The sequence below is a fragment of the Ornithorhynchus anatinus genome, chromosome 13 (genome assembly GCF_004115215.2).
Source record: "Ornithorhynchus anatinus isolate Pmale09 chromosome 13, mOrnAna1.pri.v4, whole genome shotgun sequence".
Taxonomy (NCBI): Eukaryota; Metazoa; Chordata; class Mammalia; order Monotremata; family Ornithorhynchidae; genus Ornithorhynchus; species Ornithorhynchus anatinus.
In genome coordinates, this window is record NC_041740.1 from 39,519,309 (window position 1) to 39,541,114 (window position 21,806).

General features: G+C 60.7%; 1 protein-coding gene across 1 annotated transcript in view; it reads left to right on the forward strand.

Moving 5' to 3' along the window:
* Positions 1-2,338: 2,338 nt before the first annotated feature.
* Positions 2,339-21,806, forward strand: part of ZNF106 (zinc finger protein 106) — a 30,062-nt gene continuing 10,594 nt past the window's right edge. The window contains exons 1-6 of the mRNA XM_029077396.2: positions 2,339-2,416; positions 10,208-10,292; positions 11,326-11,387; positions 15,586-15,804; positions 19,201-20,509; positions 20,597-21,156. Of these exons, the coding sequence (XP_028933229.1) occupies positions 10,239-10,292; positions 11,326-11,387; positions 15,586-15,804; positions 19,201-20,509; positions 20,597-21,156 (2,204 nt within the window). The 5' untranslated portion in view covers positions 2,339-2,416; positions 10,208-10,238. The remainder of the gene's footprint in view (positions 2,417-10,207; positions 10,293-11,325; positions 11,388-15,585; positions 15,805-19,200; positions 20,510-20,596; positions 21,157-21,806) is intronic.

Sequence of the window (21,806 nt, forward strand, 5' to 3'; positions counted from 1 at the left end):
GAGGGTTTAAAGCTCCCTCGGCTTCGCCCGCGCCTGCGCACTTCCTCCGCACCGCCCCTTCTCTCCGGTGCCCACCGCGCCTGCGCACTTCCTCCACACCGCCCTTTCCCTCCAGTAGCCACCGCGCCTGCGCACTTCCTCCGCACCGCCCCTCCCGTGGTCAGGAGGGTTTAAAGCCCCTTCGGCTTCGCCCGCGCCTGCGCACTTCGTCCGCACCGCCCCTTCTCTCCGGTGCCCACCGCGCCTGCGCACTTCCTCCACACCGCCCTTTCCCTCCAGTAGCCACCGCGCCTGCGCACTTCGTCAGCACCGCCCCTCTCTGCCAGTAGCCACCGCGCCTGCGCACTTCGTCCGCCCCCTCCCTCCCGTCCTGTAACGGTCTCAGTAGTCGGGAGCGTTCAATAAATAATAATAATAATAATGTAGGTATTTGTTAAGCGCTTACTATGTGCCGAGCACTGTTCTAAGCGCTGGGGTAGACATAGGGGAATCAGGTTGTCCCACGTGGGGCTCACAGTCTTCATCCCCATTTGACAGATGAGGGAACTGAGGCCCAGAGAAGTGAAGTGACTCGCCCACAGTCACACAGCCGACAAGTGGCAGAGCTGGGATTCGAACTCATGAGCCCTGACTCCAAAGCCCGTGCTCTTTCCACGGAGCCACGCTGCTTCTCGCGTGGAAGAATGATGAACGAGCTCGAGTTGCACTCTGGCCCCTCGGGACGAGGTGTCAGGAAAGCACGGACGAGGAGCTCAAAGTACACCCTGCGTCCTCTCACATGGGCTGGGACTCTTGCCGTTCGACTTTCGCCCCCCAGACAATCCCTCCCTGCCATCGTCTATCATCTCCTTACGCAGAGCGCTGTACTAAGCACTGGGGAAAGTACCCAACGCCACGGCTGACGTTCAGATACCACTGACCGATCGAGAACCAGGGAGGGGTCTCGATCAGGTGTCTCTGTTACCGATTTGTCCATTCCAAGCGCTTAGTCCAGTGCTCTGCACATAGTAAGCTCTCAATCAATACTATTGAGTGAATGAATGAATGAATGAAGGTAGTCCCACGGAGGGCTCCCAGTCTTCACCCCCATTTTCCGGATGAGGTCACTGAGGCCCAGTGAAGTGACTCGCCCACAGTCACCCAGCTGCCAAGGGTCAGAGCTGGAATTCGAACCCATGACCTCGGACTCCCAAGCCCGGGCTCTGTCCATTGAGCCACGCTGCTTCTCGAATTTATTCATAGAGAAGCTGCGTGGCTCAGTGGGGAGAGCCCGGGCTTGGGAGTCCGAGGTCATGGGTTCGAGAATCCCCACTCAGCCGTTTGTCAGCTGTGTGACTGTGGGCGAGTCACTTCTCTGGGCCTCAGTTCCCTCATCTGGAAAATGGGGATGAAGACTGGGAGCCTCCCGTGGGACCACCTGATGACCCTGGATCTCCCCCAGCGCTTAGAACAGTGCTCGGCCCATAGTAAGCGCTTAACACATGCCCACATCATTATTAATAATGTTGGTATCTGTTAAGCGCTTACTATGCGCCGAGCACTGTTCTAAGCGCTGGGGTCGCCACAGGGGAATCAGGTGGTCCCCCGTGGGGCTCCCAGTCTTCATCCCCATTTTCCAGATGAGGTCACTGAGGCCCCGAGAAGAGAGTGAGAAGCAGCGTGGCGCAGTGGAAAGAGCACGGGCTTTGGAGTCAGGGCTCATGAGTTCGAATCCCAGCTCTGCCACTTGTCAGCTGTGTGACTGCGGGCAAGTCACTTAACTTCTCTGTGCCTCAGTTCCCTCATCTGTAAAATGGGGATGAAGACTGTGAGCCCCACGTGGGACCACCTGATTCCCCTGTGTTTACCCCAGCGCTTAGAACAGTGCTCTGCACATAGTAAGCGCTTAACAAATACCAACATTATTATTAAGTGACCGGCCCAAAGTCGCCCAGCTGACAAGGGGCCGAGCCGGGATTCGAACCCGTGACCTCTGACTCCAAAGCCCGGGCTCTTTCCAATTATTATGAACGGGCGTCGTCTTGCCGCCCTCTTTGGCGCCCTTTCGGGGCGGTCTGTCGGCGGGGGCCGGCTGAGGGGCCGTGTTCGCGGGCGGGGCTTTTAAATAAAGTTTTGTGGGTGGCCAACGGGGGAGGGGGGGGGGGCAGAAAGGGGAGGGCGCGCGCAAGGGCGCGCGGCGTCGGGGCTTCTGCGGCTGCGCGTTGCCGGGGTTCCCGCGCTTGAGCGTTGCCGGGGTTCCCGCGCCTGCGCGTTGCCGGGGTTCCCGCGCCTGCGCGGTGCGGGCGGCGGGAGGCCCGGCCTGAGGCGGGCGGCGGTGGCGGCTGAGGCGGGAGGCGCCGGCGGCCTCGGCCTCCCCCCCCCGCACCGGCCCCGCACCACCCGAGGCCCGATGGAGTGAGGGGAGCCGAGCCCCAGTGTGAGTCCCGCGGTCGCGGGGGGCGTCGGCGTCCCCTTCCCCCAGCCGACGGGGACCGGGGTGACCTTTGACCTTTGAGGAGGGGGGCTGGGAAACGCCGACTCGGGGCCCAGCACCGCGCTGAGCGCCGGGGGCGGGGGGGGGGATACGGGGTCATCCCCCTTTTACAGATGGGGCAACTGAGGCGCAGGGAAGAATTATAATGATGTTGGTGTTGGCTAAGCGCCTACTCGAATCCCAGCTCTGCCACTTGTCGGCTGGGTGACTGTGGGCAAGTCGCTTCACTTCTCCGGGCCTCAGTTCCCTCATCTGTAAAATGGGGATGAAGACTGTGAGCCCCACGTGGGACAACCTGATTCCCCTGTGTCTACCCCAGCGCTTAGAACAGTGCTCGGCACATAGTAAGCGCTTAACAAATACCAACGTTATTATTATTATTACTCGGTGCAGAGCACCGTTCTGAGCGCCGGGGGAGAGGCGGGGTCATCCGGGGGGGCCCGCGTGGGGCTCACACGCGCCGTCCCCATTTTACAGAGGAGGAAACTGAGGCGCAGAGAATAGTTGCGATGAGGATGGGGTTGCTCAAGTGCTGACTCTGTGCTAAGCACTGGTCTAAGCGCTGGGGGGATTCAGGGTCACCCCCCTGCGGCTCCCAGGCTTCATCCCCCTTTTACAGAGGGGGAAACTGAGGCGCAGAGCAGAACGATAATGAGGATGGTATTGCTTAAGCGCGGACTCTGTGCTAAGCACTGGTCTAATAATAATGGTGGTATCTGTTAAGCGCTTACTATGTGCAGAGCACTGGTCTAAGCGCTGGGGTAAACACAGGGGAATCAGGTTGTCCCACGTGGGGCTCACCGTCTTCATCCCCATTTTACAGATGAGGGAACTGAGGCCCAGAGAAGTGAAGTGACTCGCCCTCAGTCACCCAGCTGACAAGTGGCAGAGCTGCGATTCGAACTCATGAGCCCCGACTCCAAAGCCCGTGCTCTTTTCCACTGCGCCACGCTGCTTCTAAGCAGCTGGGGGGGATTCAGGGTCATCCCCCTGTGGCTCCCAGGCTTCATCCCCCTTTTACAGATGGGGAAACTGAGGCCCAGAGAATAATTATAATGAGGATGGTGCTGCTGAAGCGCTTATTCTGTGCCAAACACTGTTCTAAGCGCCGGGGGCATGCGAGGCCATCCACGTGGGGCTCCCAGGCTTCATCCCCCTTTTACAGATGAGGAAACTGAGGCCCAGAGAATAATTATAATGAGGATGGTGTTGCTGAAGCGCTTATTCTGTGCCAAACACTGTTCTAAGCGCTGAGGGCATACGAGGCCACCCACGTGGGGCCCGAGCCGAAGCCTCACGCTTGCGAGCGCTGACATCACTTCTCCGGGCCTCAGTTACCGCATCTGTAAAATGGGGATTAAGATCGGGAGTCCCACTTTTAGGAAAGTGCCCCTTCCAGGCAGGTCGAAGGGGCGAAAATCGTTGGGGGGGAACAGAGGCACCAGAAGAAGCAGCGTGGCTCAGTGGAAAGAGTCTGGGCTTCGGAGTCAGAGGTCATGAGTTCGACTCCCAGCTCTGCCACTTGTCAGCTGTGTGACTGGGGGCGAGTCACTTCACTTCTCTGGGCCTCAGTTCCCTCATCTGTAAAATGGGGGTTAAAAGTGTGTGAGCCCCACGTGGGACAACCTCATTACCCTGTATCTCCCCCAGCGCTTAGAACAGTGCTCGGCACCTAGTAAGCGCTTAACAAATACCAACATCATCATCATCAGAAGATAGAAAAAAAAATCATCTGGGAAGGAAAAAGGGAAGGAAGTGGGAGAGAATTTTCTTTTTTTTTCCAAGAAAAGACTTTTGAAAGTTGTCGCCCTCCCCTTAGATTGGGATTCCCCTGTGGGACACGGATTGTGTCTGACTGTCTTTCTTTTAATGGTGGTGGTTAAATGCTTACTGGGTCCCGGGCACTGTACTAAGCGCTGGGGTAAATACAGACTAATGAGGTCGGACATAGTCCGTGTCCCACCCGGGGCTCGGAGCCTCAATTCCCATTTTACAGATGCAGGAACTGAGGCCGAAAGAAGTGAAGCGATCCGCTCGAGGTCACGGAGCGGAGACGTGGTGGGATTAGAACCCAGGTCTCCTGACTCCCAGGCCTGTGGTCTTCCGCCAGGCCACCCGAGTGTCGTTATTGGCAGAGACAGGACAGTTTGTAATTAGTAATCAGTAACGGGCCTGGGAGTCAGAAGGACCTGGGTGAAGCAGCGCGGCCCAGTGGAGAGAGCCCGGGCTTGGGAGTCAGAAGTCATGGGTTCGAATCCCGCCTCTGCCACTTAGCTGGGTGACTGTGGGCAACTCACTTCTCTGGGCCTCGGTTCCCTCATCTGGAAAATGGGGATGAAGACGGGGAGCCTCACGTGGGACAACCTGATGACCCTGGATCTCCCCCAGAACAGGGCTCTGCACATAGTAAGCGCTTAACAAATACCAACATTATTATTACTGTTAAATCTTGCTCCACTATGGCAGCGGTGTGAGCTAGGTCGGGGGATTTCACTCCTCTGTGCCTCGGTTACCTCGTCTGTAAAATGGGGATAAAGAGAAGCAGCGTGGCTCACTGGAAAGAGCACGGGCTTTGGAGTCAGAGGTCATGGGTTCGAACGCCGGCTCTACCACTTGTCAGCTGTGTGACTTTGGGCGAGTCGCTTAACTTCTCGGTGCCTCAGTTCCCTCATCTGTCAAATGGGGATTAAGACTGTGAGCCCCACGGGGGACAACCCGATTCCCCTGTGTCTACCCCAGCGCTTAGGACAGTGCTCGGCACATAGTAAGCGCTTAACAGATACCGACGTTATTATTATTATTACTGGGAGTCCCCTGGGGGACAGAGACTGTGTCCAGCTTTGTATCTTCCCCAGTGCTTAGAACAGTGCGTGGCACCTAGCAAGCATGTAACGAAAACCATGAAAAAAATAGGAGTGAGAGGGCAAACTCTCCTATAAAATGCTTCCGTGGAGCCTGGCTAGACGATATGCAGAATTTTGGGATGCGATCTGGGTCTTGATGGTTTTATGTGGTGTGATCGGGGAGAGAATATTTGTTAAGCTCGGATTGTTTTATGTGGTGTGATCGGGGAGAGAATATTCGTTAAGCTCGTAAAGGGTGTGATCGGGGAGAGAATATTTGTTAAGCTCGGATTGTCTTACGTGGTGTGATCGGGGAGAGAATATTTGTTAAGGGGAGAGAATATTCGTTAAGCTCGTAAAGGATTTGCGGTTAAGCTGGCAGTCTTAATCCGCATTTTACAGACCGAGGGAACTGAGGCCCAGGGAAGTGACTTGCCCCAGGTCACGCAGCAGCCCAGGGGAGGAGCAGGGATGATAATAATAATAATTATTCTCAGGCCCGTGCTCCGCCCGCTAGGCTTCTCCTTGTGGGGCAAAATCCCAGGAATGTTTGCAACGGGGGGGGCACAGTAGCCCACCTTTGGTTTGCAGCATGGAAATGATCCCGAGCCCCCCAAAAGCCAGATTTTTGGGTGCCTCGGGCCTCTCTGGGGTCAGAGAAGAGGCGCCCGAGGGGGCGGAAAGGTGCAACTCCCTTTTAACTCTTGTCTGACGGGGGAATGAGGTGCCCGAGGCCAGTGACTGCCGAGTTCCCGTGACACTTAGTTGCCTGCTCTTTCTTCTTGGCCCCACCGCCTCCGTTCATTCGTTCAATCGTATTTATTGAGCGCTCACTGTGTGCAGAGCACTGTCCCAAGCGCTTGGAACGGACGGTTCGGCCCCAGAGAGAGACCACCCCGGCCCGACGACGGGCTCACAGCGGAAGCAGCGGGGTTCAGTGGAGAGAGCCCCGGCTTGGGAGTCAGAGGTCATGGGTTCGAATCCCTGCTCCGCCGCTCGTCAGCTGTGTGTGACTGTGGACGAGTCGACTCTGCTTCTCTGTGCCTCGGTTCCCTCATCTGGAAAATGGGGATGAAGACACGTGGGACAGTCTGATAACCCTGTATCTCCCCCAGCGCTCTGCACGTAGTAAGCGCTTAACAAATACCAACATTATTATCATTAAACGGGGGAGACAGGCAGAGAAGCAAAACAAACAGTCCGGCGTCGATATCAACAAGATAAATAGTCATAGATATATACACCTCTTTAACAAAATAAATAGAGTAATAAATATATAGAATTAGGCACAAGCGCTGTGGGGAGGGGGAGGGAGAATGAGGAAGGGAGGAGGAGCAGAGGGAAAGGGAGGGCGCAGTCTGGGGAGGCCTCCTGGAGGAGGTGAGCTCTCAGGAGGGCTGGGAAGAGAGTTAGTTTGGTGGACGTGAGGAGGGAGGGCGTTCCGGGCCAGGGGTCGACGGCGGGACGGGCGCGAACGAGGGACCGTGAGGAGGTTATCGGCGGCAGAGGAGCGGAGCCTACGGGGTGGGTGCAGAGCGCTGTACTAAGCGCCTCGGTAGGAGTACAGTATGACAATATCAAACATCCCCTAGACTGTCAGCTCACTGTGGGCAGGGAATAATAATAATGATCGTTGTTAAGCGCTTACCATGGGCCAGGGACTCTACTGATCGCCAAGGTAGGTGCGAGATGCGATCGGGTGGAACCCACTCCGTGCTCCAAACAGGGTTCCCGGTCTCAGCGCCCCTTTTAAAGGTGCGGAAACTGAGGCCCAGAGAAGCGGAGTGACTCGCCCAAGGTCACCCAGCAGGCACGGGTCGGAGCCAGGATTAGAACCCAGGTCGTGTGTCCCCCCCCCCCCCCCTCGCGGGCTCTGCCCACCAGGCCATGCTCTTCTGAGAGAGGTTGAATTCAAGATGAATCTGAGGCCCAAGAATGTCCCAGCAGTTGGCCTGTCCTTAAGCTCCCCATCCTCCGTGGCCGGATATAGTTAGAAGTCGGGACGCAGGGTGCATTCGTCAGATTTTTCTTGGCCCCCGGCTTTTCATGCTTCAGCGGCGTCTCCCTCACCCCCCACCTTTTCCCTGTGCATTGTCTTCCCGCGCCCCCTCAGGCTCACCTGTTCTCTCTCCCAGTCCTCCCCTGCTTCCTCTCAAATTCCTTCCGCTGCAATCCCGCCTGCCTCCCCCCCCCCCCCTTTTAATAATAATAACAACGATGGTATCCGTTAAGCGCTTACTATGTGCAGAGCACTTTTCCGAGCGCTGGGGGGGTGATCAGATTGTCCCACGTGGGGCTCGCATTTTTTAATCCCCAGTTTTACAGATGAGGTCACTGAGGCCCCGAGAAGTGACTTGCCCAAGGTCACCCAGCGGACACGGGACGGGGATTAGAACCCACGACCTCGTGACTCCCAAACCCGGCCTCTTTCCACTGAGCCACGTTGCTTTTTCAGCGAGGGGAGATGGGGCAGATAATCCATCTCTCCTCCCTCTGCCAGTCCTCCCACCGCTTAGGTTGCCCCCTCCATCGTCCTACTGTGCCCCGCTGAGTGCTCTGCGACCGATTTGCCCGTATTTGAGCGCCGGGCCGTGCGCGGAGCGCTGTGCTAAGCGCTGCGGAGAGCACACCGTAACAGAGGAGGTAGATGCGTCCCCCTGCCCACAGGGAGATCAGAGGGGCTGAGGGGGCCGTCTTGGGCCAGAGCCGGTCGGAGACGCTAACCGCCGAGCGCCGCCCACCGCCCTGCCGGTCCGGGGCATCTTTTCCCGGCGTTCCGGGTTGCGGTGGGCTCGATCGCCCATCGACGTCGATCCCAGGTATTGAAATTCGATTTAAAATCGGGGGATGTAGCAGATGACTCTCTACTTGCTTTCTCCCCCCCCCCCCCCTTTTTGGGAGGAGCTTGTGCGAAATGGCTCAGCTTTGCTTTTCATGATTTTACTACGGCCATCCCGCCGTTGTTCTAAGTTGCTTGCGCAGTGCTCGCCCTATTAGCGCTTAACAGATACCATCGTTATTATTACCTTGGCAAATCTGAATACAGAAGTGAAACTTCACCCAGATTGGCGCCTTCGGTTTTCCCGTCTTCTCGTTTTCCTAGAAGGTGGCGACTATAAGAGAGTCAGCCTTCTCTGTGGTTGTCTCTGATGCATTTGATTTTGATGAATCAAAGCAGGGAAGCAGCATGGCTCAGTGGAAAGAGCCTGGGCTTCGGAGTCAGAGGTCATGGGTTCGACTCCCAGCTCTGCCGCTTGTCAGCTGTGTGACCGTGGGCAAGTCACTTCACTTCTCTGGGCCTCAGTTACCTCATCTGTAAAATGGGGATTGACTGGGAGCCTCACGTGGGGACAACCTGATTGCCCTGTACCTACCCCAGCGCTTAGAACAGTGCTCTGCACATAGTAAGCGCTTAACAAATGCCAGCATTAGCATTACGAATAACTGCGTCCTGAAGTCTCAGATCGCCGGGAGCGGTTACCCTTCAGTTTGTATTTTCCACACCGGAGGAGCAGCGTGGCCTGGGAGTCCGAAGGCCTGGCTCCTAGTTCCGCCCTGCCGTTTGCCTCCTTTGTGACTCTGGGCGAATCCCGGAACTTCTCCGGGCCTCAGATGCCTCACCTGTAAGGCGGGAATTGAGACCGGCGCGTGGGACGTGGACTGTCCAACCTGATGAGCTTGCACTGACCCTGACGTTTAACCTGATCCGTAATAGCATGTAACAGATCACCGCTAAATGGTATTTGAGCCCTCACTGTGTGCACGGCACTGAACGAAGCACTTGGGAGAGTATAATACAACAGAAAGGATGGACGCCTCAAGTTCACGGTGCCATTACCCAAAAAAAAAAAATTGGTCAGGCAGCTCAGTTGATGGGGTAGTCACTTGATTTCTGAAATCGGGTCCAGTTGCCACTTGATTTGGACCCAAGTGTGATATATTGTGATTTTTTAATTTTTTTTTGATCTGTTTATTTAGTTTTTACCACTGACTGTCCCTTGATTTCTGAAATCGGGTCCAGTTGCCACTTGATTTGGACCCAGGCGTGATATATTGTGATTTTTAAATTTTTTTTGGTCCGTTTATTTAGTTTTTACCACTGTCACTTGATTTCTGAAATTGAGTCCAGTTGCCACTTGATTTGGACCCAAGTGTGATATATTGTGATTTTTAAAATTTTTTTGTTGGTCTGTTTATTTAGTTTTTACCACTACTGTCACTTGATTTCTGAAATTGGGTCCAATTGGCACTTGATTTAGACCCAGGCATGATATATTGTGATTTTTAAATTTTTTTTGGTCTGTTTATTTAGTTTTTACCACTAGCTGTCCCTTGATTTCTGAAATTGGGTCCAGTTGCCACTTGATTTGGACCCAAGCGTGATATATTGTGATTTTTAAATTTTTTGTTGGTCTGTTTATTTAGTTTTTACCACTGTCACTTGATTTCTGAAATTGGGTCCAGTTGCCACTTGATGTGGACCCAAGCGTGATATATTGTGATTTTTTTTAAAAATCTGTTTATTTAATTTTTACCACTAACTGACAAAGGAGGCTTCCATCTGGGGCACGTTACACGATCCACATTGCAGTTTCTGGGTCTGACTTCCTCTCTCCCCGTAAATGGCTTTCCCTCTTCTTTTTCATCAGCGTGTGACCCGTTCTTGGAGGGTTGAGCCAGGTCGAAGTGGGGTCCTAAATATCTGCGTCCCGGGCTTTATTCCAGCACACAGCCCAAGCGCCTCTGGTGAAAACAGTCGGGAAGGGTTTGAAATCGGAGGAATGGGAGGCGATCTCAGCCTCCCGAGTGGTCCTGAGTCCATCCCCAGTCCACCTCCCCGTGCAGGTGGGGGTGCCTGAGGGTGATTCTGGATGTCTCTTCCTCGTTCCAGGCATGGCGAATGCGCCTCCAAGCCGGTCACTATGGTACGGGAACGAAAATGCATATTGTGCCACATCGTATACAGCTCAAAAAAGGTACCGGCGGTGATGGGGAGGTGGGGGCCGGGGGGAGAAGAGATTGGAAGTCTGTTTTGGGATGATTTTCCCAGGCGCTCAGCCGAATAGGACGCGGGCCCGAGAGAACCTGTTTTTTTTCCCCCTCATTTGGAAGGAAATAAATAGCCTCATCAAGATCAGGTGGGAAGAGAGAACCTTCCTGATTTAATGGGCCGGTCAAGGCCGAGGTCAGTAGCCCGGGCAGTAACTGGTCTGGCTTTATTTACTCCCTTGGGCTTAGAAACGAGTTGCCTTTTTCCTTGAGGAAAGTGGGGTAGAAGGTTCGAAGAAGTCTTTACGTGCCTCCGCGATTTTGGTAGGTCATCAAGGACGGGCCACGCCTCCTCTGCTGTTTCCTTCTGAGCTTGGCTCCCAAAGTGCCATCCAGAGGGGATTTCTCCTCTTATGGTTGGTCTTGTGTGTGAGAGAGAGAAGTCTCAAAGAAGTCTTTGTGTGCCCCCGCAGTTTCGGTAGGTAATGGAGGACGTGCCGTGCCTTCTCTGCTGTTTCCTCCTTAGCTCGGCTCCCGTAGCGCCATCCGATAGGGCTTCCTTCCCTTCTGGTTGGCAGCGTCTGCCCCAGTGCAGATTCCTCCAACGTGAATGTCCGCCGAAATCCAGCAGTTGACAAATTGGCCTCTAGTCTGCCGTGACTCCAACCTGGGCCACCGCGGAGCTCGTTCGGCTTTCCACGCACCCGTCCCGAAGCCCGGGCCCGGGGCTCGGGAGCGGGTGCCCCGGAAGAGCCGCAAGGAGTCGAGTCACGGGACCCCGGTCCGGGAAGCCGGCGTCAGACCGGCCTCTCGCGCCACTGCGGGCGGGCGCCTTCGAAGCCGGAGGGGCTGTTAAGTGTCATCGGTGGTCCCCAGTCCCGTCCTCTCCGGGAGAAAGGGACCCCACCTGTAGGTCAGACGTGAGGCAGGGAGTGGAGGTGGGCAGAGGGGAGGGCGGAGAAGCGACCGAGAGCCACCCAGCCGGTGCTCAATCTTGCTGCCATCTCTTGGTCCCGGCAGGAGATGGATGAACACATGAGGAGCATGCTGCACCACAGAGAGCTCGAGAACCTGAAAGGAAGGTAAGTCGAGCACCGCCGGGGTGGGACCGGGCCGGAGCCTCCGCCCGGCAGCCGAGTCACGGGTGGGCCGTGTTGCCCGGGCTCCTTTACGATCTGGAGATGGCGTGTCTGAGAGCGGGCCCCCGCTCCCCGTTAAGATTTCGGGGCCCTGTTGATTTCCGTCTCTTGGTACGTCTGGTGGGTGATAGGGAAGGGTGGGGAGATTCGTAAGCTCGGCGAGGGCAGAACCGTGTCGATGACATGTTTATGGTCACTAGGCATGCGGGGCAGCAGCAGGGTAAGGGTGCGCCCCATCGTCGGACTAGCCAACGGTCCTCTCGTACTCTCTCCCTCCCTGCCTGATGGGTCACTGTCAGGGTCTGAGGTCTAACGAGCAAGAAGCCGGGCGGGGGAGCAGCTCGTCGCGTGAGCGGTCGTCGTCGTGAGCGTCTCGAGGGCGGAACCGTGACCGTTGCCGACTTGCCTGTACAGTCCCAAGTGCCTCGTACAGTGCCTTCGGCAGGCGCGCGCTAAGTACCTGGGAGGGAACGGTTGAGCAGAGGGGAAGAGAGACATTTCACCCGTCCCCATTCCGTTCTCAAACTCTGTCGTACACCGTCGCTCCCGGCCTCTTAACGTTGGCCTCTCCGGAGCCGAGGCCCGGGGCGGGAGGGGACGGAACGACCACCGGAAGAAACGTTAAAATGCTTTAGACGTTTTCTGGAGCGGCAGGGCGGTGTGGGGGGATAGATGGGTCCAACCCAGCTCACCCGTCTCTCGTGCCAGACTCACAGAATTGCTTTTGAGGGGAGGCCTTGGAGGGCTTTTTATCTTTCCTACGTTGTGCGGATCTGCTTTTCCGTTCTGCAATCCCGGGAGGCTTCCTTCTTAGACCTCCTGAAATCTCTCCGAATCCTCGCTCCAAACGTTCCGTGGGGTCGAAATCCCCATTCTGTCACCGGCTCCTTTTCTGAGAGTTCCCAGTGGGATGGCTCGTCAGAGCGGAGCCTGATGAAGCGGTCAGGTTCTCTGCACGGGGAGAGGCCGACTTCTGCCTCGATGGGCCGGCTGACTTGGGGGTGAGCCTTAAGGTCGTCCAGACCCAGTGGTCAGTTAGGGATGCGGGGCGACGGGGGAAGGATGCGCCCCATCATCGGACTAGCAAACCGTCCGGCCACCGGTCCTCTCGTACTCTCTCGTCCCTCCCTGCCTGATGGGTCACCGCCGGGGCCCGGAGCGTAATGCGCGAGGAGATGGGCGGGGGAGCGGCCGGTTGCTAATAGCATGAGTGGTCATCACCCGTCCTAGCCAGCTAGAATAATAATAATAGTGATAATAATGATGGAATTAAGTGCTTATTCTGTGCCACGCCGGGGTTAGTACAAGCAGGTTGGGTTGGACTCGGTCCCTGTCCCACATGGGACTCACAGTCTCAACCCCCATTTTCCAGATGGAGCTGAGCCCTAGAGAAGGGAAGTGATTTGCCCAAGGTCACACGGCAGGCCAGTGCGGCTCGGTGGAAAGAGCCCGGGCTTGGGAGGCAGAGGTCATGGGTTCGAATCCCTTCTCTGCCACCTGTCAGCTGGGTGACCGTGGGCAAGTCACTTCACTTCTCTGGGCCTCAGTGACCTCATCTGGAGAATGGGGATTAGCCGTGCGCCTCACGTGGGACAACCTGATGACCCTGTGCCTCCCCCAGCGCTTAGAACAGCGCTCGGCACATAGGAAGCGCTTAACAAATACCGACGTTATTAAGTGGCGGAGGCAGAATTAGAAACCAGGTCCTCCTGACCCCCAGGCCCGTGCTCTATCAACTGAGCCGATACACAGGAGGGTTCGCTGTGTCTCAGAGTTGGATAAAAACCTTCCGGGTCTAGAAAGGCTATTTCCCTCTTTCCTTTGGAATGTGTTTTTTTTTCCATTTTTTGGTCCTTAATCCATTTATCGAGTATCTGAAGGTTGAGCGCAGGGACCGTGCCTACCAACTCCGTTGTAGCGTACTCTGCCAAGCGCTCCGCACACAGCGAGCACTCAGTCTCGTGGATTGAAGGCCTGAAACAGCAGCAGCAGAACACGGTGACGGTTTCCTTGATGGACGCGTCTCGATTCAAACCGACCCGTAAGTGTCGAGAGGGATTCGTGCCAGCAGAATTTCGGGAGCGTCTCCCGTGGGCACCACGCAAACGAAACAGGAGGTCGTCCCCGACCTCCCGGGGCTCACGGCGCACAGGAGGAACGGCAGGCATGAGCTGACAAGACCAAAGGGAGGGATATTAGCGTGTGAACTGATGAGAGAGGACTCCGCGTCGTCGTTCGTCTCCCGGCCGTTGACCGAGATCAAAGGGAGACCTGATCCGATCGGGTCCTCTGCCCCTATTTCGCGTTTCCGGTGACGTGTCCGTTCGGAGAAGAAGAGCCGCCGCCGTCGAAGCGCCTCCGGACCAGCTGTCGGCGTTGCACAAATCCGAGAGAGAGACGCGGGGAGTCAAGGTGGACCCCCCGAGTGCACGCCCGCTGGGGGAAGAAGCCGGGGAGAAAATGCATCCTTGTCAGGCCGTAGTATTTATGAACGCCTAGAAGCCTGTATTAAGCGCTTGGAATATGGTAGAGTTAATAGACGCCCCCCCCCCCCCCTTCCCAATCCCTGCCCTCAGGGAGCTCACAGTCTGGCGGAGGGGACGAACTCTAGAATAATTGGAGGGAGGAGGACAAAGGGGCTCGGCCCGTGAGATGGTGTGTAAGTGATTTATATCTGAGAACGGTATGTGAGAAGTGGGCAGGCAAGGAGCTCTTAAATAACTCGTCCCCCTGGGAGCCTCTAAGAAGAGCAGACCTTTATTTATCCGCCAGCTGGCCGGTTTTAGTCAGAGCGGGCCCACGAAGGGGTGCCGTCGGAAAACTGGGGGGAGTTGTCCGTTCTTGTCCCGGAAGAATTTTCCAATAAGATTCATTTCCCCTCCCTCCACCCACCCAGTTCCTGGGAAGCGCTCCTGGAAGGGAACCGCTTTGACCGTCTGTCTTTCACGGTTGTGGGGCCAGAAAGATGGGCCAGCGCAGGCACCTAATCTGATTTATTTAATTTCCCCTTCATCTCTGACGCCCGGAGCCGCCCGTCCGCGCACCGGCAGTCGGGCCCCGGGGCACTGGAGGCCTCGGTGCTTCTTTAAAAGTCCCGTTCCAGATGTGCGGTGACGTGTGGAGCTCTGGCCCCTGGCGGCTCTTTCCCCCACCCCGGACGGATCGTATTTATTGAGCGCCTGCTGTGTGCGGAGCACCGTGCTAAGCGCGTGGGAGAGAGCGGTCTAGCGCTGCAGCAGACGCCTTCCCTGCGGACAGTGAGCTTCCCTTCTGGATCCTCCCAAAGGGACAGAAGAGGGCTCCTCTCCGCAGTCGTCGTGCTCCCGTCCTTTCCGACGGGAGTGCGGGGGGGCGCGGGGTTGAGTGCTGGGGGGGGGGGGGGGCCGTCCGTCGGCCGCCGCGTTTCTTGAAACCCGAGAGCGACCTTTTGTCCGACTCAGCTGTCGCTTCCTCCGCCCAAATGGTGTCTTCTCTTCTCCCCCTCCGAGATAAGGTCCCCCGGGCCCCCCCCCCCCCCCCCCGGTCCACCCCCTCCGGGGGCCGAGAGCCGTCGAGCGCGTGCGGTGCTCCTCCCGCCATCTGCCGTGACGGCCGGAGGTTTGGGATTCCGGGCCGGGTCCCAGCTGTTCCAGTTCGGGGCGCCCGGTCGGGATTGGTCCCGCGCCCCCGCCCCGGGGGGAGGGCCCGGGCGGCCGAGGTTAAACGTGGCCGCCGTCCCCGGGCCCGCGGAGGGCAGCCGGCGTCATGGGGGTGCTTCGGGGCGGCCCCCGCTAGCTCCGAGCCCCCCGCCCCCGCCTCCCCTCTCCTCCCCACGTCTCCTCTGACGAGATTTTGAGTACGGCAATTCAAGACGATTCTTCCGTCTGGCCCACGTTGTCATTCCCAAGCGGGTCCGCCTCTTGAATTGCCGGAAAGAAATCTTCGCCGATTCGGCCCGGCGGAAAAACCGACCGAAGCCGAAAGGGACGAGAACCCCGACGCGGGGAGGCGGGCCTCTCGGCGACGCCGAGGTCCCCGAGCCCGGGTCCTCCGTGCCGTCGACCGAGGAGCCCGCTGCCCTCGGAGGAGACGCGGCGAGATCGGGCGAGTCGACCATGCCCGAGGGGAGAATCGAAAGCCCCCCGTCCCCTTCTCCCCCCAGGGACAGTAACCATGAGTGCCGGGTGTGCCGGGTCACGGTGGTCGGCCTGTCGGCCTACGCCAAGCACATTTCCGGCCAGCTGCACAAGGACGGCGTGGACGCCCTGGAACGGGAGGAAGAGGAACGTAAAGAGGAAGACGAGGACGACGGGGAGGAGGAGGAAGAGTACTTCGACAAGGAGCTCGTCCAGCTAATAAAGCAGAGGAAGACGCAGAGCCGGTAAGTCGCTGGGCGGCCACTGGGGCCGGGAGGGACTGTAAGCTTGTCGCGCGCGTGCGTGTCGGGCGGCGGTGTCTGCTTTGCCTGCCCAAGCGCAGCGCTGTGCACGCGCTAAGCGCTCAGTAAACCGGGGACGAGGGGTCGTGAGCTAAGTGGGGGGACCGATCTGGGTCGGGTGGCAGCGCCCTTTTTCCTCCCCCCCCCCCCCACCAACACCCACCCCTGGGGTCCTGTCCGTCGAAATAGAGCAGAGTTGAGCTCAGTCTGGAAGTTATGGTCGTCGTCATTATTATTATGGTATTTAAGGGCTGGGCCGGATTCAGGCTAATCAGATTGGACACCTGGGGCTCACACTGTTAAGTCGGAGGGATCGCGAGGGAGTCATTGTGCAGTCGAGGAAAGTGGGGCCCGGAGAAGTGAGGCGGCTTGCCCCGGGGTCGCCCAGGAGGCGACTGGCAGAGCTGGAATCAGAACCCGGGTCCTCTGACTCTTGGGCCCGCGCTCTCTCCGCCAGGCCCCGCTGCCTCCCAAGTGCTCAGCACACGGTAAACTTTGAACTCTGCGAGGGCGGGGATCGCATCTATGCGTTCTCCCGGACCCGACCGGGGGAACTGCACGGGGAGGGTGGGCGGGGGGCGATTGGCCGGCGTGCAGTCGCCGTCACTAGCCCAGTCGGTCTCTGAGCGCCTGCCGGGTGCGGAGCCCCGTCCCGAGTGCCCGGGAGAGGACGATGCAACGTTATGAGAGACCTGTCCCGTGCCCACAGCGGGTTTGCAGTCTAGAGGGAGCGTACGGGCTCGAGTTTTGTCTAGGAAGGGAATCCACGTCCAGATCTTCCTCGAGCACGTTCACCTCTCGCATCCCAGAGTGGTGCCGTCCGGGCCGGAAAGCGGTCCCCCGGGGGCCTCCGGCGGCGGCTCGGGGTCGAACGGGAGAAGGGCGGGCGAAGCGGGAGAAGCGGCGTGGCCCAGCGGATAGGGCAGGGGCCCGGGAGTCGGAAGGACCTGGGTTCTAATCCCGGTTCCGCCACCCGTCCGCGGTGCGACCTTGGACGTATCGCTTCTGGGCCTCGGTTCCCTCATCTGTAAGATAAGGGTTCAGACTGGGCGCCCCCCCCCCCCCCCCCCCCCACGGGACGGGGACCGCGTCTAACCCGATTAACCTGTACCCGCCCCTGGGCTTAGTACAGAGCCCGACATATAATAAGCACCTAATGAGTACCACGGGAAATTTAAAAAAAAAAAAAAAAGATTTCGGCAATCAGCCGAAGGCTACGTTCACTATCTGCCGGGGCTCACGACTGCGTCTCGGGGCACCGGCAGTCTTGGGCAGGGCGGCGTTTCTACCGGAGGGCTCCGGCAGAATTGGAATCTGCTTCGCGTCCATTTGCTCGCCCCTCCTGTCGCTCTTTTTTAGTACTTTGGTGTGAGAGATTTGTAACGGGGGGGAAAAAACCCTCATCGCTTCGGCCCCCCCAGTCAGAATTTGCGGAGGGCGGCGTGTCGGAGCCGTTGTGTGCGTTTTCCGTCTTTGGGACGCCCCTCCTCCCTCTCCTCCTCCCCACCCCCCACCCCCCCTCCCGAAGTCTTAAACCGACGACGGCAACGTGTGTTTTTATATAGCTCGGTGACTACCGCTCGGCCCTGCGGATGACATTCCTGCCCGCCTCCTTGCCCGGCCGCCCCCGAGGCCGAGGGCGGCAGTGAATGACCCGACGTTTACTTGATCCGGGTCCCCCGAGCCCGGATTTCGTTCGGGGGCGGCCCCCGAGGAGCCGGCGGGGCTCTCCCCCGCGCCGGCCGTTGGCTCGGCGCGGTGCGGCGGGCCGGTTTCCCCCGGAGCTCGTCTTTACCGTAAGATCGGCCGCCGAGGCCGAGCTGGCTCGGTTTTTGACGCGCTTTCTTTTTCCCTCTCCCGGGGCTGTCCTAACGTGGCCCCGCTGGGAAGAGCCAACTGGACAGCCGGGCTGGGGCGTCTCCCTCTGGAGTCCACAGGTCGCCGCGGGCCGGGGCCGTGTCTCCCCACCCTGTCGTGCCGTTGTAAGAATGACGACGACAGCGGTACTGGGTGAGCGCTTACCGGGTGCCCACCGCTGCTTTAAACGCTGGGGTAGATACCGGGTCATCAGGTTGGACACTGTCCCCGCCCCACGGGGGACTCACGGTCTTAATCCCCGACGTCCCGATGAGGTAACCGAGGCCCGGGAAAACGAAGTAGCCCGTGGCAGATCTGGGACTGGAATCCAGGACTCCCAGCCCCGGGCTGGACCCACTAGGCCGCACTGCTTCTCGGGCACTCGGAAGCGATTGGTGAAGCGCTCCGCACACAGTAGGTGCTCGGTAGATACCTGCCGTCGCGCTTAAAGGACCGGGGGAGTACCCGAGTGCTTACCGTGTACAGAGCGCAGTACTGACCGCTTCGTAGGGTACGACACGGCGGAGGTGGTGGAGAGGCTCCCCGCCCACAAGAAGCCTCCGGTCTGCGGAGTAGATCTTTCGGACGGCCCCGGCCCGATCCGTGGCCCCGTCGGAAGCGTCGCCGGCAGGCGGGCGGCTCTCCGGGAAAGATCCCTAGCCTGGGACGCGGAGGGCCCGGGTTCCAATCCCGGCTCTGTCACTCTCCTCCCGTGTGACCTCGGGCAGCCCGGTCCTTCCAACTCCCGGGCCCGGGCTTCATCCACTAGGCCGCACTGCCCCGCAGCCCTCGTAGAACAGGCGCCCTCCACCTCCGTCCACACCGCCGAACGCCGTCCCCTCCTTGCGCGCGCATTCGGGTTTCCGTCGGCCCCGTCCGAAACCCCGGAGCCTCCCGCGGCCACGTTTCCGGGGCAGATGAGGGACCCGCCCCGAGGGGGTGAACCGGGTAAACCCTGTGTCCCAGAGCTCTGACCCCTAGGTCCGGCGTGGGGACCCTTTCCTCCGACCCCCCGCCCTGAATTCAGCTTTCGAGTTAATCCGCCCCCCCTTAGGTTTGTCCTCCCCGCTCCCCCTTCTAGACTGTAAGCCCGTGGCGGGCAGGGGACGTGTCCCTTTATCGTTGCGTCGCGCTCTCCCAGACGTTCGGTACGGCGCTCTGCCCGCGGTATGTGCTCGGAAAATCCGACGGAATGAGCGAAAGGTGGAAAACGGCGGCGCCCTCCTGGCTCCGAGGGCTCACGAGGCACCAATTCCGTAGCCTCTCCTCAGCCCGGGCGCCTCGAAACAACCCGATTCCTCTGACCCTCCGGCTCTCGCTCGCTTGGCGGACTCCCCGTGGGCGGCGTCCGGGCCTCGCTCTCCTTTCGCCACCCCGCGGCCTCGCCCGAGGGAGAGTGAGCCGGAAGGTGGAGCGGAATCCCGGGGCTCCGGGTGGCGGGGGAGTCGCGGTGTCCCCGAGGAGAAACCGCTCGTTTTCCAGGCAAGAAGCGGCTTCCTCGGCCGGCCCGGAGCTGAACCCCGATGAGAGACGGCCCCAGTGGCGGAGAGAAGAGCGCGCCTCGTACCAGGACCGGGATGACTACGACCAGCCCGCCTGGCAGCACCGGGGACCCGCCCCGTGGGACCGGAAGTGGGAGGACGGCTTCGGGGCCGCTTGGAAAGGCGGCTTTCCCCACCCGCCGAGGAGCGGGAGCGGGCCGAGGGGCCGCCCCGGGCCGCCGTGGCACAAGGGGCCCGCGGGGCCCCCGGGCTGGTTCCACGGCCACGGCGGTGCCGGCGGGGCCCGGCACCCGCCCGGGGGCTCGTCGGATTGGTCCCGAGGTGGGCCGGGAAGGAACCCCAACTGGCACCCCGAAGGAGCGGGAGGCTTTCCCCCTTGGCATTTGAACGGCGCCAAGGGGAACTGGAAGGCCGGCCCCCGGAGCGGAAAGAGTTGGAATTACCGCGGCGGCCCGGGAGACAAGTTCCAGCCGGGGAGGAACAGGAGTTCGAACTGCCAGGCGGAAGACGGGAGCCCCGCGTGGAACAAGAAATTAAGCAAAGCGAGTAAATACCCCTCGGAGAGGTACAGCTGGCCGCGGCAAGACGCCGGCGACAGGCACCCCGCCGAGGGGCCGCCCGACTTCGCCACCGCACCCCCGGAGGGCCGGACCCCGACGCGGGCGGAGAGCCCGGCCCCCCGGGGCGGCGGGAGGAGCGGCGGAGGGGGCCGGGAGAGACCGCACCGCTGGAGCCCCTACCCGTCCCAGAAGACCCCGGAGCCCGCCGCCGGCCTCAGGGAGCCGGGGGCCGAGAGGTCGGAGCCCAGCGACCCCCGCCCCTTCCAGTCCCGCCCCGTCGCCACCAGGATGCCGAGAGAACCCAAAGCCGACGGCCCCGAGGGCGGCCGGGAGCCGGCCCCGTCGGCCGGCCCCCGGCCCGGGGGGCGGCCCGACGGGGAGAGGGTTCCGAGCGCCAAGATGCCGTCGCTCAAGTCCCCCCTCCTTCCGGGCCCCAAGCCGGGGCCCCCGAAGCCAGATCCCAAGACCCCCTCGACCCCCCGACCGCCGTCTCCCCCGCCGGGAGAGTGTCGGCGGCGGCCGAGCGATCCCGGCCCCGGGGGCGGCCGGGCCGCCTCCCGCCACGTCTCCAAGCTGCGCGGCTCCTGCTCCCGGCCCCCGCGGGGACACGAGGAAGGGCCGGATGGGGCCCGGCGGGAGCCCGGCGACGGCCTGAGCGAGGCGCTGCGGAGAGCCAAGGAGGTGCTGCGCCGCAGCTCACCGCCGCGGGGCCCCCGGGCCCGGCCCCCGGCCGGCGGGGGCCCCCGGGAGGAGGAGGCCGCGGCGGCGGCTCGCCGGGGCTCCCGGCCCGGGGGGCCGCGGGGGCGCGGCCCGGAGGACGACGGCGACGGAGAGCCCTCCGACGCCGAGAGGTCCGGCGCGGGGGCGCACGGCGGCGCCGCCTCCGAGGGGGGCTCCCGGCCGGCCCGGAGGGAGGCCGGGTCCCCGGGGGATCCCGCGCCGGGCCCGGCCGGCCCGCGGCCCGCCCCGCCGCCGGAGCCCGAGGCCTCCGTGGCCGGCGGCGGGGAGGACGATCCGGCCGGGCCGAGCGGGGCCTCGGAGCCGGAGGCCTTCGGGGAGGGCGGGGCCGGCCAGGCCCCGGGCCCGCTCCTGCCGGAGCTGAGCAGGCTGGGCTTCCCGGCCTCCCTGCAGCGGGACCTGACGCGGCACATCAGCTCCAAGAGCAAAGCCGGCGCCCACCTCCCCGAGCCGAACCTCAACAGCGCCCGGCGCATCCGCAACGTGAGCGGCCACCGGCGCGGCGAGGCGGAGAAGGAGTCGGGCCTCAAGCCCACCCTGCGCCAGATCCTCAGCGCCTCCCGGCGCAACGTCAACTGGGATCAGGTCATCCAGCAGGTCTCCAAGAAGAAGCAGGAGCTGGGCAAGGGCCTCCCCAGGTGAGCGGCCGCCTGCCCCTCTCCCTCACCCCCCCCCCCCCGACGCGCGCCGGCCGGGCCCTTGCGGGGGGCGGTGGGAGGGAAGCGGGGCCCGGCGCCGAGCGGGATCGGGGCCTTCGGTGCCGTAAGCTAGAAAGGGAGCCGCGGGGTGATGGTCGCGGGCCTGAGCTCTTACGTCCCGTAAGCTACCGGAGGGAGGAGGCGGGCGGGCGGGCGGGACTGCCGCTCTTCTTCGGCGAATAAATGGTCTTCGCGTGTGCAGGGCTCCGTACTGAGCGCCGGGGAGGGTACGGTACAACGGGGTCGGGGAAGCGGCGGGGCTCACTGGACAGAAGCCTGGGCTTCGGAGTCAGAGGTCGCGGGTTCGACTCCCGGCTCTGCCGCCCGTCGGCCGTGTGACCGCGGGCGAGTCACTTCGCTTCTCCGGGCCTCGGTTCCCTCATCTGTCAAGCGGGGATTAACCGTGGGCCTCACGTGGGACGACCCGATGACCCCCACGGCGAGCTTAGGGTCTTCTCGGAGCCCCGGGGGCCGCCGCCGAAACGGTCGTCTCGCTACGATTGATAACGTTGGTACCTGTTAAGCGCTTACTCCGCGCAGAGCACCGCTCTGAGCGCCGGCGTGGGTACGGGGTCATCGGGTCGTCCCAC